We start from the raw sequence: 15,386 nt of genomic DNA, 5'->3' as shown, positions 1-15,386 counted from the left end.
AATTGTAAATGCATTTGGGCTGAGGCACGACCCCATTATGCTAGCGTTGGGCTTGTTAACACAGCACAAGTGGTATGTGTGACCATACCTTGAAAGTAAAAAACAGGGCAGCGTCTAAAACGCATCTAAAAAAAAAAGTATCAGAAAATGCATAAAAAAACGCCACATCTGAATGCAGCCTTACAAAAATACCACAAAACGTTCCCAGACTTAAGATAAATGTCCCCCATGTACTTATAATTTAATTGCAAATGAATTCATCTAAAAGTAATCAAGTAATTTATATATCCCATATGCTAAAGGTTCTTAAAGCTCCAAGTGCCTCATAAGTAGGTCAGATGAGAAAGCAATTGTCTGAGCCCTGATAAGTCCTCTGGAGTAACACCTCTCTCGTAGGAAAGCAGCTTATAAGGGCTGACTGAGCTTTTGCATATCACACCAACATGTGCTCCTCTGAAGAACTCGAATATCCACAAAAACTTCTTGACTATCAATGTGGATTTTTAGTCTCCAAGGTAAGAGCTCTGTTTTACTGATGTACATTCTTCAATTTCATGGAACATTAGTCTAACCTCTGGCTGATTTTTATAACACATATACGTATAATCGAGAAGTGTGCAACTTCTATGTTTCTTCACTTCACTCCTGGTTTGGACATCAAAATCTGCATCTCAAAAACTGAACGCAATCTTAAATCCAATTTTGGTGGATCCAATTTATCTTTGGAATCCTAGAATTGTTACCATGATTTGAAAATATTTGCACAAAACTCCTCTCCCCTGCAGGCATAGGAAAAAGATACGTTGATGTACAACTTTACACTCGTATACCCGATTTAAGATCCTCTAAGGGTGCTTTCACACATGCAGATTTTCAGATGCAATTTTCAATGTCCAAACCAGGAGTGGAGTAAAAAACAAAAGCGGGAGTGGGGTAGCACCTCTGAGGGTGCTGTCACACGTCGCGTTTACCGCATGTGTTTAAAAACGCATTGCAATAGCTGGAGAGTGATTTGCCTAATTAAACAGCTGCTAACACCTGTGTTTACAAAACGCAACCGTTAACGCATTGTTAACGCATGCGTTAACATCGCGGTTAACGCATGCGGTTGTTAACGCATGCGTTAACATCGCGGTTAACGCATGCGTTTTGTAAACACAAGTGTTAAGAGGTGTTTAATTAGGCAAATCACTCTCCAGCTATTCCAATGCGTTTTTTAACGCATGCGGTAAACGCGACGTGTGACCGCACCCTGAGGGTGCTGTTGGACATTGCAATTAAAAGTGCATCACAATCAGCTTTGCGGTCGTTTTAGGTGCAATTTTGTTAATTTAACAGGTGGAACAGGTTTCCTCTTCAAAATCAAATTCACCCGTTCAGTTAATGTCTTTCATCTGTTGAATTAACAAAACTGCACCTAAAACCCCCTCAAAACTGATTGCGATGCAGTTGTTACTACAACGTGTGACTGCACCCTCAGGTTGTGGTCACACGTTGCAGTTAAAACTGCATCGCAATCAGTTTTGAGGGGGTATTAGGTGCAGTTTTGTTAATTTAACAGGTGAAAGACATTTGTGGAACAAGTTTCCCCTTCAAAATCAAATAAATCATTAATTTCATGTCTTTAACATGTTAAATTAACAACTACTCAATTAACTACCTCATAACTGATTGCGATGCAGTTTTAAATGCCACATGTGACCGCACCCATTATTATCCATACTTGCTTTTGAGTTGAAAACTGCATCTTAAAAACAAACTCAACCACCTCCTCTTCCAACAAGGAAAAACACGGGTGCAAATGTTCAGATGCAATTTTTGAAGCCAAAAGCAGGTGAGCACATATCATTGCTCCTCTCCCTCCATTCCTGGTTTGGACATCATAGACTGCATCTAAAAAGCTGAACACAGCCTTGCTGTTCATTAATGACTTGCACATATTCTAGGAGATTTTGTGGGTGCATTCACACATTGGGGGATATTTATCATACGCTGGCGCTCGTCTTGATAAATATCCCCCATTGTGACTATTAACCCATTATAAATGCAATTCAGTTGCTTTCACAAAATGTAAACAACGTTAACATTGCATTTACATCACATTAATGTTTACATAAATGTAAAATGACTACAATGTGAACACATTGTTAACGCAACCTTAAAAATTTGATCCCCTAGCATCCCTGGCCCATGATGCCAACGTTGTGCAAGTCCAATGTGGTGGAATGATTGAACTGCAGTGTAAAATCTCTATAAGATAGCGGCTGTTCAGCTGCAGATATCCCATAATATTTATGCCCCTCACTTCCACAGTCTATAAGCATATACACAATTTTATTTTATTTTTTTGCAGTTTCAAAAATGTTCTCTATTTCAGCAGATCTCGAAAATGAAAATGTCTATCTTAATAATAGAAAAAAAACTATTAGAAAATAATAAATACCTCAGGATGTCACTTCAATTGTGTTATGTTCTTGTTTCTTACCAAATCAAATTTCCATATAACAAAACAGTAAATTCACTACCTTTGAGTCGCCTGTAAGTTGGGTGTTCTCAAGTAGGGGACCACCTGTACATTCAAATTCTTTCAATATTTTTAACACAATTTTTTTCCATCCAAATACCCCAATACAGGAGTGACCATAGTGCAACAGGAATATACAATCTAGACATATTGGTCATTAGACTGTACTTAATGTAGTCACCTATTACTATGGTGAGATATCTATATCTATTTTATTACATTTTTGTATTCCCCATGAAAAATTGTAACAATTGTGAGGGGTGAGGGCAGTTAAATGAGAAATACTAAATCCATATATTTTACTCCCTTCAATGGACAGTAGAGACAAACTTAGTCTACTATGCAGTGTGCAATCACAGGTATAACTTTTTTACAATATGACAGGGCCGGAAAGGAAAAAGGTAGATAATAGTCCCAATTGCCAAAAAGTCTAAAATCCAAAATATAAACACCTTTCTGATACTGGGACCTTCAAGCACCACAACTTTAGAGAGAAACAAAAGAAGAATCGTGAAGTCCACTGCTACAGAACAGCACCAAGATTGTACGTGTCACAACACTGAGTGTGCTGTCAAGAAGCAGATCTCTCAGAAATGAAACACCTAATCCCAAAGTTCCTCCGTCTTCAGTCGTTCACTTAGTCCTGCTTATCACTCAAAGAGAAAAGGAACCAACACTAGTACACTAACATTTATTTAAAAGGTATTTCAAAATGTTAAAAATAGGATGTGGCTATGTGCCAGATGAAGTCGTTTTGTGGCAGATCTTAAGTCAGGCTTTAAGTCTATAGCCGCATCACTCCCATGCATGAGGAGTAGGATTGTATGTTTTTAACAAAGTTGTATTGTGAGAATTATAAATACTGTATATACTCCAGTATAAGCTGACCCAGGTATAAGCCGAGACCCCTAATTTTACCACCACAAACTAGGAAAACCTATTGACTCGAGTATAAGTCGAGGGTGGGAAATGCATTGGTCAAAGCCTCCCAGTATATAGCCAGCCTGCCCCCTCTAGTATAAAACCAGCCTGCCTCCCGTAGTATACAGCCAGTCTGCCTCCTGTAGTATACAGCCAGCCTGCCCCCTGTAGTATACAGCCAGCCTTCCCCCAGTAGTATACAGCCAGCCCAGCGTGCCCCCAGTAGTATACAGCCAGCCCAGCCTGCCCCCAGTAGTATACAGCCAGCCCAGCCTGCCCCTAGTAGTATACAGCCAGCCCAGCCTGCCCCCAATAGTATACAGCAAGCCCAGCCTGCCCATAATAGTATACAGCAAGCCCAGCCTGCCCCCAATATTATACAGCCAGCCCAGCCTGCCCACTGTAATATACATCCAGCCCAGCCTGCCCCCTGTAGAATATACCCTGCCAGCCCAGCCTGCCCCCTGTAGAATATACCCTGCCAGCCCAGCCTGCCCCCTGTAGAATACAGCCAGCCCAGCCTGCCCCCTGTAGAATATACCCTGCCAGCCCAGCCTGCCACCTGTAGAATACAGCCAGCCCAGCCTCCCCCCTGTAGAATATACCCTGCCAGCCAGCACTTGAAAATAAAAAAAACTTATATACTCACCCTCCGGGGGCCCCCGATGGTCAGGGCGGCTCCCGATGTCGGCGCGGATCTGCTTCTTTCTTCCCTGCGGCTCCTCTTCTATCTTCTGTAACAGCTGGCTGGGCGCAGCCAAGTAATCTCCCGGCAGGCGCATACTATGACATCAGCAGCAGCCGCATCATAGTAAGCGCCTCCTGGGAGATAACATGGCCGCCCCCAGTCGGCTGTTGCAGAAGATAGAAGAGGAGCCGCAAACATCGAGAGCCGCGCAAACCATCGGGGACGCCAGAGGGTGAGTATAAGTTTATTATTTTTATTGACTCGTGTATAAGCCGAAATCTCGGTGGTGAACGTAACCATTATGTTGTCATGCAGACTTTTTGCTGACCACGGCAACCAATATCCCCCTTAATGATGTCACTAGTGCTAATACTGCTGTTTAGGTGCCACTGTCTGGTTTGACCTAACAGGTAAACTGCTGCAGTAAATGGAAGGTGACTGCTGTAAAATAAAACAGACTCCTCTGTATGGAGGGAGCTTAGCCTGTAAGCCGTCTAAACACCCAGTAATATAATAAAGTGGACTGAAGTCTCTCCAAAACCATGGAAAAGAGTCAAAGGGCCATATTTATCTGGGCTTTTACACTCGAAAACTGGCATACAAGCCCCTAGGAATTAAGCCTCTCCTTATGTCATCTCAATGCCAAGGAGGGGTGTGAAAGGGAGCCTTCTTTAGGGTACCCCTCTGGTGCATCACAGTCATGTTTCAAGCAATCCTCACATAACTTGCTGTCGCCTAAATCTACCCCAAAAGTGATAAAGAAAACAAGTACATATTGCTAGTACCGGTATGTCTACTAGCTATTGACTATATTCTCAACTACCATTTATAAAAAATGTGCATATAACAGGAAAAAATCATACCCAAGTGTTATCCTAGCTGAAAATAGACATGTTTACACATCTTAAAGGGGTATTCTCATCTGGGCATTTACATTAAAATAAATTCATTTGCCTTATGTAAACATTTCTTCAATTGGATGTTAATTAAAAAAATGTTCCTGTGTGAAGATAATTTCTCATAAATGTAGCCATGTTGTCCCTTAGAAACGAGATGGCTTCCTCGGATACGACCACGTCATACTCTGGCAGCGGTGGCCAGACTTGCGCTATAGAGTCCATCCGGACCACCAGGATTCCGCAATCATTACCACAGGACGGCTGTGCGACATGCAGTAACTCCCGGATATTTCATATGCAATAACCTTTTGTTTCTTTGTGCAATCCCTCCAGCAGAGGTGGCCATATCCGAGGAAGCTATCTCGTTTCTAAGGGACCATATGACTACATTTATGGGAAATTTTCTTCACACAGGAACATTTTTTTTAATAACATCCAATTGAAGAAATGTTTACAAATGGCAAATTAATGAAACTGAATGTGAATGCCCAGATGAGAATACCCCTTTAACTTAATTCCTGTTTTATCAAGTATCATATTCAGGTTCCATTTTTTACATTAAAAGCAAAAAGCTCAGCACATTCATGTGCCAGATTACACTTTTCTTAAAGACATTTTGTCATACATGTATCAGATTTTAAAGTAAAAACTGTGGGAAACCCTATTGCCTCAAGCATAAGCCTATGGTGGGAAATGCATCGGTCACAGCCTACTCTCAAGTATATAGCCAGTTCCTTGCCCCCAGTGTATAGCCTGCTAGTCTCCTAGTATATAGCCAGTTCCCTGCCCCCCAGTGTATAGCTGGCTAGCCTCCTAGTATATAGTCAGTTCCCTGCCCCCCCTAGTGTATAGCTGGCTAACCTCCTAGTATATAGCCAGTTCCCTGCGCCCCCAGTGCCTAGCTGGCTAGCCTCCTAGTATATAGCCAGTTCCCTGCCCCCCAGTGTTTAGCTGCCCAGCACCTTGCCTGCCCCCAGTGTATAACCAGCCAGCACCTTGCCTGCCCCCAGCGCATAGCCGGCCAGCCCTTTGCCTGCCCCCAGTGTATAGCCGGCCAGCCCCTTGCCTGCCCCCAGTGTATAGCCAGCCAGAACCTTCCCTGCCCCCAGTGTACAGCCGGCCAGCACTTTGCCTTCCCTCAATGTATAGCTGGCCAGCCCCTTGCCTGCCCCCAGTGTATAGCCGGTCAGCCCCCTGGCAGCCAGCTCATGCCCCTGGTATATAGTCTGCCATCCCCCTGGCATGAGTATATAGCCTGTCAGCCCCTTGCTCCCAGTATGCCCATCACATAAAAAAGCTTTTCCAAAGCACCATGCAAGTTCTCTTGATTCCTCTGTGCAGCAGTAATGGGTCCGTGTGTGCTGGCGGCTCACCGACAATGGCATCAGCCACTTAAACTCAAATAATAAATAAAGCCAATTCTGGAACATGGGGACTTATAACAGCATAAAAACAGACTAAAAACAAAAAGACAAAAATAAATAAAATACTATTGCCCTCCCATTATTCTCTATCCAACTCGCCCTCCCACTCTCCCTACCTGTGGTCACTGATCTAGGACAGCCATATATGTTGGTCCCAAGTTGAGAAGAGTTTTCATTTACTTTTCCCCTTTTTCTTCCCTTTTAGCTTTTCATATAATCCTATTTGTGGCACTAGGTTTGTCCACTCATTTATGCTTGGTTTTTCTTCATTTTCTGACAATAATCTGGCAGCAAATAGTAATTTGTACAACCTCTCTCTCACTTCATAATGTTTAATGGGCTCTGGTGTGTGACCTACAATCAGCATTTCTATATCCATATTCCAACTCCAACTGTATGCTTATAGGATTGCTTCCCTTAATTCTAACCGAAAAGTATAATCCCACCACATGTGATCCCAGACAGATCGGATTGTGGCGCATCGGTGCTGGCATGCACGTGACGGAAATGGGGGGACGTGGCCGAACGAAAACCCGACGGATTCGGAAAAACAGCCGCATTTAAAACAAAAAATGTGTCGCGGAGCTTGCACTTACCTTCACTCAGCCCGGCTCGGTGTATTCCAGTGCGTTCCAGGGAACTTCAGCGCAGCAGCGCCACCTGTGGACATCGGAGTAACTGCCTTAATAAATCCCAGCCAGACCCGAATCCAGTGCAGAGAACGCGCCGCTGGATCGCGAATGGACCAGATAAGTAAATTTGCCCCATTGTGTGACCCTATGCACAATAAGGTATTTTGCCCCATTTAGCTAAGTTGTCCCCCAAAAATCCTGCTCCTTACTACTAATTACTTCCATCCATTTATAAACTTTCCTTAATTTAATCATTTGAACCCAGACCTTTCTTGTGCTTTAATAAATTATTGCCATTATTTTATTCACCTTTCCTTCCCTGTGAAACTGCCTTTAAGAATAGCACCATTTTGTTATCCTCCACTATTAAAGTGAACCTGTCTCCATGAAATTTCATTTTTAGTTGATGGGTTCCAGTAGCCTATACTATGCTGATTTTGAATACTGTCACTACTTTATAAAACTTAATTTCACATTACTTGGCTCCCTGCCAGCAGTGTGTAGTGAGGTTTGCACAGCTTCAGCAGCCTGTGTCTCGGTCTCCTCCATGCATTTCTTCTCTCCTTCACACCATACCCCTGCCTGCTCAATGCACATGACAATACACCCCCACTCCTACCCCACCCCTGGTTACTTCCCACATGCTGTTGGCAGGGAGCCAGATAATGTAAAATAAAGTTTTATTTAAAAAAAAGTGACAATATTCAGAATGCTGGCAAAGGCATTTTTGCATTTTTTAAATCAGCAGTGGATAGGATATTGAAATCTGTCATCAGCTAAAAATTACATTCCTTGTGACATGTTCGCTTACTGTCTTTTCTTTGGATTTTATTTTGTTACATAGCCTGTGCAATTGATTGTATTTCTCGATACTAACTTCTTTTCTTACTTCTTGTGCCAAATGCTACCTACTTTAGAACTCTCCATCCTACAAAAATTGTGTTGTGTACCATAATCCCAATTTCTTCCAATACAGACTACCAATGCTAATTACATATTCTCCAAGTACATGATATCCTATTAGAGGGAACAAACCAAATTATTGGATTGTTCTAGCATGAATAGCAACAGAGATGTTCAGATGCAAATGTATATTTTCCAATCTTTATTACTAATATATTGCATAAAAAACAAAGCAAAGTAAAAAAACAGCAGCCCCCCCCAGTGGTATATGATTGGGAGATCATTTGTATTAATATTCAAAGTAACATGCCTGGATTATTCAAACTACACTCATGATACCGGCAATAAATAGATACTAGCCGATCAAGAAAAAAGAAATGAGAGCAACCAATAATACTGACCACAGCTGGCATGCCAAGATAATACTGACCACACGCGTTTCAGAGAAATGTTGGGGAAGGGGGGTTATCAAGGAGCTTAGGGTGCCATTCACTTATATCACTAACTGCCAATAAAATACAGACCTAGTACTGATAGACTGTTTGCCTAAAATATTTTCTTGTTTTCCCTCTCTGAGATTGCTAGATGTGGATTCATTTTCCTGATCTGCTGGTATACATTTGTAGCATATATCATGCTACCAGAGGCATTTAAAACCCAGTGGCATGTGTGCACGGCATATTGGCTTCAATTGGCACTCCCAGTGACATCATCAGGGGTTAGTCTCCGCCCACTTCACCGCTGGTAAGAAAGATTTTTCAGCATAGAAAATTCCATCAATTTGGAAAGAACATTGCGAGTAACACAATATGGGCATCATTCTGTTTGTTGTAAAAGGGGGAAATCGCATAAGAGAATTTGGTAAAATCCTTATGACTTTGGATTTACGCTTTTAACTACTCTCACTAGGAGGTACAATTTGTTATGCAGAAAACAAGCCCTCATACAGCTCTACATGGAAAAGTACATTTTTTTTTAAAGAAGGGTAACAAAAAATGGAAACGCGGAAACGAAAAAAGGGCATCGGTGGAAGTTTTTTCTAACCACGATCCACACAATTTGGTCACTATTGGATCTCTTTAAATTGACTTACTAATAGTAAGTAAGTAATAGTACAATTTAACTATTAACTTTTTAATTTTTAAAAAAAATTTGTCTCACCATTAATAAGAAAAATCTGACACTTACTCTCATTTAGTTTTAACAATTGTCCCATCTTTATTATTATAATCCCTATATCCGGAGAGGTTAGAGAGCTCCTGGACACTATTACCGTATATACTCGAGTATAAGCCGACCCGAGTACAAGCCGAGACCCCCAATTTCAACACAAAAAACTGGGAAAACCTATTGACTCGAGTATAAGCCGAGGGTGGGAAATGCAAATGCCTCCCAGTATATAGTCTGCCAGCCCCTGTAGCATACAGCCTGCCCAACCCCTGTAGTAGGAAAAAAAATAACACTGTACTCATCTTTCCGATGTCCCCCATAGGTCCTCTTCTGTCTCAGACTGTCTCAGACAGAAGAGGACCTATGGGTGACGTCAGAAAGGTGAGTTTTGTCTTTATTTTTTTAGTTGACTCAATTATAAGCCGAGTTAGGGTTTTTGAGCACAAATTTTGTGCTGAAAAACTAGGCTTATACTCGAGTATATAAGGTACATACTTTTCTTGTCCATACTGTATATACTTTCAATTCTATTTTTGTCCTGTTCCCTAGATATTCTATTCCCATCTAAACTGCCGTTCTTAGTTTCTCTCTCCCCTATCCAACTTTTTCCAGAGCAAACTTTTTTTTATCTTTAATTTCTCTCAGCATAATTTCCCTCAAGAAAGGCTTACCAGTTTCCAAAACAATTTCTACATGATGGTTATTCAGCTTAAAAACAAAATCTGCCATTTAGACCCACCCAAAATAAATATGATATAAAAAAAAAACTATGATGAAAAACATTGCCCATATCCCTAAATGGTTCCTTCTATGGCTGGAATGTTATTAAACTCAGTTTGTTAACGTATATATGAAACTCACTGTATATGAATCACTGCATTACCCTGCTTCCTTGTTCCTGATTGACATTTCTCACTGCTAGGACAAGCTGCTATGTGGAACATTGAGAGAGAGCTTTGTTACATCATTGAGTACTTTTTCTTGTGGCCAGAGTGATGTCATCTAAGATCCTGTTACATTGAAATGTTCACCCCCTGTATGTATCTTATCACATGAAATTACAGCATGGGGAGGAGTAAGTCCATAGCGGCATGCTGTGACCATGCCATAAAACTGCCATGTGATCAGATGCATACATGGGGTAGATGTTGCAAACGTAACTGGATAAAGGACTCTAGCTGACATCACCCTGGTCACATGACATGCTTAGAAGAGGCATGGGACATAGGGAGGAGTAGATGGGAGGGGCCGGATGGCAGGACGTGCCCCCTCTGATGACAGGTAATATAAGATAAAGATGATTTTTGAGGATGTGACGGAAACCATTTTTAGTTAAAAGAAGGGTGTCAGATACTTAATAGGGTTCTATGGGAACCCATAGCTGTATTTGTGAAAATATGGTGACAGGTTCCCTTTTAACTCCTTCTTTACATCCTTATGCATGTTTAATAAACGAAACATGTGACTGTTAACTTGAAAGAAGTTAAAACATTTGTTATTAGCTCTGAAATTATGACCTTGTGATCAAATATAAATCTCTTCTCAAATACAATGTTTCTTGTCATCTAATATGCCTGGTCATTTCCTATAACTCGGTTGGTGTCTACAAAATACCCTCTGGAGTATTCTTCCAGAAGTCCACCCATTGGCATTCCTCCATTACTTTAGTAATAGGTGTCTTAGCAATTGCCAAAAAGCATTTTTACATCCGCATTCTGTTAAACTTCTCCTAGAGTACAAAGTCCCCCAAATTAAAAAAAAAATGAGGTCACATTCCTGCATTCAGCCTGCAATTCCTATAGCCGCATTAATGCACTGGAACAAAAAGGAGGCAGTAAACGGGCAGTCCCCGACTTGTGGAACATCAAACATACAAATGGACCTCTCTGCCCACTTTTTCCTCTGGTGAAGCTCTCTACTTCACAGTTTATTATAATAATAATAATTCCTTTATTTGTATACAGCAGTGCTTTTCAGCCTTTTTTGAGCCGCGGCACACTTTTTATACTTAGAAAATCCTGGGGCACACCACCAACCAAAATAGCACAAAATGACACTAAAACAGTCATATTATACATATAGTTAATAATATAGATTCTAAATTTATTTTACTCACTCACAGTGTGAAACCTGGGCCTGTTTCGATAAACACAAAAGGGAAATCCTGGCAGGAATGGTGGAAAGACACACACGAAGCTCTTCCTCAACAGTTCTCAGTTTCTCCCTGTTTTTAGTATATGGTGCTGATTATTATGTGGCTCATATACTGCAATATAAAGAGGTACAATGAGAAGTACTATGGCCATGAGGCCAGAGTACAAATGCCAGCTCGTATACTCAGCATATGAGCTGGTACTTGTAGTACTCCAGCCTCATAACTATAGTATTTCTCATTTTACATTTCTCATTGTTATATGCAGTATACTGCTGGATTACTAAAAGTACCAGCTCATATGCTGAGTATCCTGCATGCTCATATAGTCAGCATTATTGGTGGGCATTACCTTGGCGGTGGGCAAATGCGAGAGTCTCTCCGCTCTCAGGATGATGCGCCGGCCTCGGTGACGTCATTTTGTTGTGCAAGGTTCAAAGCTTGCGCATGTGTTATTGTAAACGTCTCCTACATTGTAAAAAGCCGTGACTGCGCATCGCTGCGCATTGCCGGGAAACAAAACACAGGGGGCACCATAGCTTGGGGAACTTTCCCCGCGGCACACCCGACCATGTGTCGCGGCACACTAGTGTGCCACGGCACACTGGTTGAAATTCACTGGTATAGAGCACACAGATAACACATCACTGCACAGAGCTTGCCAAATTGGTCCCTGCCCCCAATGGGGCTCACAATCTAATCATCCTACCAGTATGTTTTGAAGTGGGGGAGCAAACCGGACGACCCAGAGGAAACCCACCAAACACAACATATATAGTCCCAGGCTAAAATGGCCAATTATTTGCATCTCAACTGTAAACTGTGTCACAATATTGTTTCTCAACTGTCATTGACGCCCTCTGCACACATCTGCAGTGCTGCTACATACCGTGGTCAGGTTTCAGTGTGGCACCCAACCACACATACCACTTCAACTACATATTTTTATGTTGGTTAGTTGTTGAAAAGGTTAATTATATAATGATATAACTTCTAAGGGCAATATCTGAGGCCATAATTCAGGTGCTGATGTGTAGTAAATAGAGATGAGCGAACATGCTCGTCCGAGCTTGATGCTCGGTCGAGCATTAGGGTACTCGAAACTGCTCGTTGCTCGGACGAATACTTCGCCCGCTCGAGAAAATGGCAGCTCCCGCCGTTTTGCTTTTTGGCGGCCAGAAACAGAGCCAATCACAAGCCAGGAGACTCTGCACTCCACCCAGCATGACGTGGTACCCTTACACGTCGATAGCAGTGGTTGGCTGGCCAGATCAGGTGACCCTGGGATAGACTAGCCGCTGCCCGCGCTGCTCGGATCATTCTGTGTCTGGATGCCGCTAGGGAGAGAGCTGCTGCTGGTCAGGGAAAGCGTTAGGGTGTTCTATTAGCTTACTGTTAGGCAGGAGTGATTCTCAAAGAACCCAACAGCCCTTCTTAGGGCTACAATAACGTTCTACTTTTTTTATTTTAATTTGCATCTAGTACCATTTTGTGAGGAATTAGCAGGGGGACTTGCTACCGTTGTGTTTAGCTCTTAGTGGCACACATATCCATAGCAAAGACCGAAGTGGGAAAATTTAGTAGGGGTTGGATTTCAATTAGGCACTAACTCAGTGTCATCTCATCTGGCATAGTAGTGTGCTTTGATACTTGGCTAGAAAATAGCCATAGGAGAATACAAAGAGCTTACTTACGCATACAGTAGCGTTCTATATATTTGATTTCTGGTTGATCTGCTGGTGGCTGTACTTTCTGCAGTGCATGTACTAGCCAATTCTGAGCAATTTGTAGTGAGACTTGCGACCGCTGTGTTCTGCGCTTAGTGACGCACATATCCATAGCAAAGACCGAAGTGGGAAAATTTAGTAGGGGTTGGATTTCAATTAGGCACTAACTCAGTGTCATCTTATCTGGCATAGTAGTGTGCTTTGATACTTGGCTAGAAAATAGCCATAGGAGAATACAAAGAGCTTACTTACGCATACAGTAGCGTTCTATATATTTGATTTCTGGTTGATCTGCTGGTGGCTGTACTTTCTGCAGTGCATGTACTAGCCAATTCTGAGCAATTTGTAGTGAGACTTGCGACCGCTGTGTTCTGCGCTTAGTGACGCACATATCCATAGCAAAGACCGAAGTGGGAAAATTTAGTAGGGGTTGGATTTCAATTAGGCACTAACTCAGTGTCATCTCATCTGGCATAGTAGTGTGCTTTGATACTTGGCTAGAAAATAGCCATAGGAGAATACAAAGAGCTTACTTACGCATACAGTAGCGTTCTATATATTTGATTTCTGGTTGATCTGCTGGTGGCTGTACTTTCTGCAGTGCATGTACTAGCCAATTCTGAGCAATTTGTAGTGAGACTTGCGACCGCTGTGTTCTGCGCTTAGTGACGCACATATCCATAGCAAAGACCGAAGTGGGAAAATTTAGTAGGGGTTGGATTTCAATTAGGCACTAACTCAGTGTCATCTCATCTGGCATAGTAGTGTGCTTTGATACTTGGCTAGAAAATAGCCATAGGAGAATACAAAGAGCTTACTTACGCATACAGTAGCGTTCTATATATTTGATTTCTGGTTGATCTGCTGGTGGCTGTACTTTCTGCAGTGCATGTACTAGCCAATTCTGAGCAATTTGTAGTGAGACTTGCGACCGCTGTGTTCTGCGCTTAGTGACGCACATATCCATAGCAAAGACCGAAGTGGGAAAATTTAGTAGGGGTTGGATTTCAATTAGGCACTAACTCAGTGTCATCTCATCTGGCATAGTAGTGTGCTTTGATACTTGGCTAGAAAATAGCCATAGGAGAATACAAAGAGCTTACTTACGCATACAGTAGCGTTCTATATATTTGATTTCTGGTTGATCTGCTGGTGGCTGTACTTTCTGCAGTGCATGTACTAGCCAATTCTGAGCAATTTGTAGTGAGACTTGCGACCGCTGTGTTCTGCGCTTAGTGACGCACATATCCATAGCAAAGACCGAAGTGGGAAAATTTAGTAGGGGTTGGATTTCAATTAAGCACTAACTCAGTGTCATCTCATCTGGCATAGTAGTGTGCTTTGATACTTGGCTAGAAAATAGCCATAGGAGAATACAAAGAGCTTACTTACGCATACAGTAGCGTTCTATATATTTGATTTCTGGTTGATCTGCTGGTGGCTGTACTTTCTGCAGTGCATGTACTAGCCAATTCTGAGCAATTTGTAGTGAGACTTGCGACCGCTGTGTTCTGCGCTTAGTGACGCACATATCCATAGCAAAGACCGAAGTGGGAAAATTTAGTAGGGGTTGGATTTCAATTAGGCACTAACTCAGTGTCATCTCATCTGGCATAGTAGTGTGCTTTGATACTTGGCTAGAAAATAGCCATAGGAGAATACAAAGAGCTTACTTACGCATACAGTAGCGTTCTATATATTTGATTTCTGGTTGATCTGCTGGTGGCTGTACTTTCTGCAGTGCATGTACTAGCCAATTCTGAGCAATTTGTAGTGAGACTTGCGACCGCTGTGTTCTGCGCTTAGTGACGCACATATCCATAGCAAAGACCGAAGTGGGAAAATTTAGTAGGGGTTGGATTTCAATTAGGCACTAACTCAGTGTCATCTCATCTGGCATAGTAGTGTGCTTTGATACTTGGCTAGAAAATAGCCATAGCAATAGGATAGCATTGTTTGGTTTTAAAAACTCAAAAAAAAACAAAAAACACAAAAAAAAAAAAAAAACACAAAAAAAAACAAAAAAAGTAAAAAAAAAAATAAAGTTATAACTCTCATTTTAAAAATGTTTAACCCGAGGGCTAGGGGTAGAGGACGAGGGCGGGGACGTGGGCGTCCAACTACTGCAGGGGTCAGAGGCCGTGGTCCTGGGCGGGGTGAGACACCACCTGCTGATGAGGGAGCAGGGGAACGCCGCAGAGCTACACTCCCTAGGTTCATGTCTGAAGTTACTGGGACTCGTGGTAGAGCACTGTTGAGGCCAGAACAGTGCGAACAGGTGATGTCGTGGATTGCTGACAATGCTTCGAGCAATTTGTCCACCACCAGTCAGTCTTCCACGCAGTC

The 15,386-nt window shown here is 42.1% G+C and overlaps 1 protein-coding gene across 2 annotated transcripts in view; it reads left to right on the top strand.

The window, feature by feature from the left end:
* The first annotated feature begins 361 nt into the window (after positions 1-361).
* ASMT (acetylserotonin O-methyltransferase) overlaps positions 362-15,386 on the top strand; it is a 33,774-nt gene continuing 18,749 nt past the window's right edge. The window contains exon 1 of one of the 2 annotated variants that reach the window (XM_072137900.1): positions 362-515. In XM_072137900.1, the coding sequence (XP_071994001.1) occupies positions 444-515 (72 nt within the window). In that variant the 5' untranslated portion in view covers positions 362-443. The remainder of the gene's footprint in view (positions 516-15,386) is intronic. The other variant, XM_072137901.1, reaches the window with a different exon arrangement.

This window comes from Engystomops pustulosus, chromosome 2 (genome assembly GCF_040894005.1).
Source record: "Engystomops pustulosus chromosome 2, aEngPut4.maternal, whole genome shotgun sequence".
Classification (NCBI taxonomy): domain Eukaryota; kingdom Metazoa; phylum Chordata; class Amphibia; order Anura; family Leptodactylidae; genus Engystomops; species Engystomops pustulosus.
This window is presented reverse-complemented; position numbering and strand designations above follow the sequence as displayed.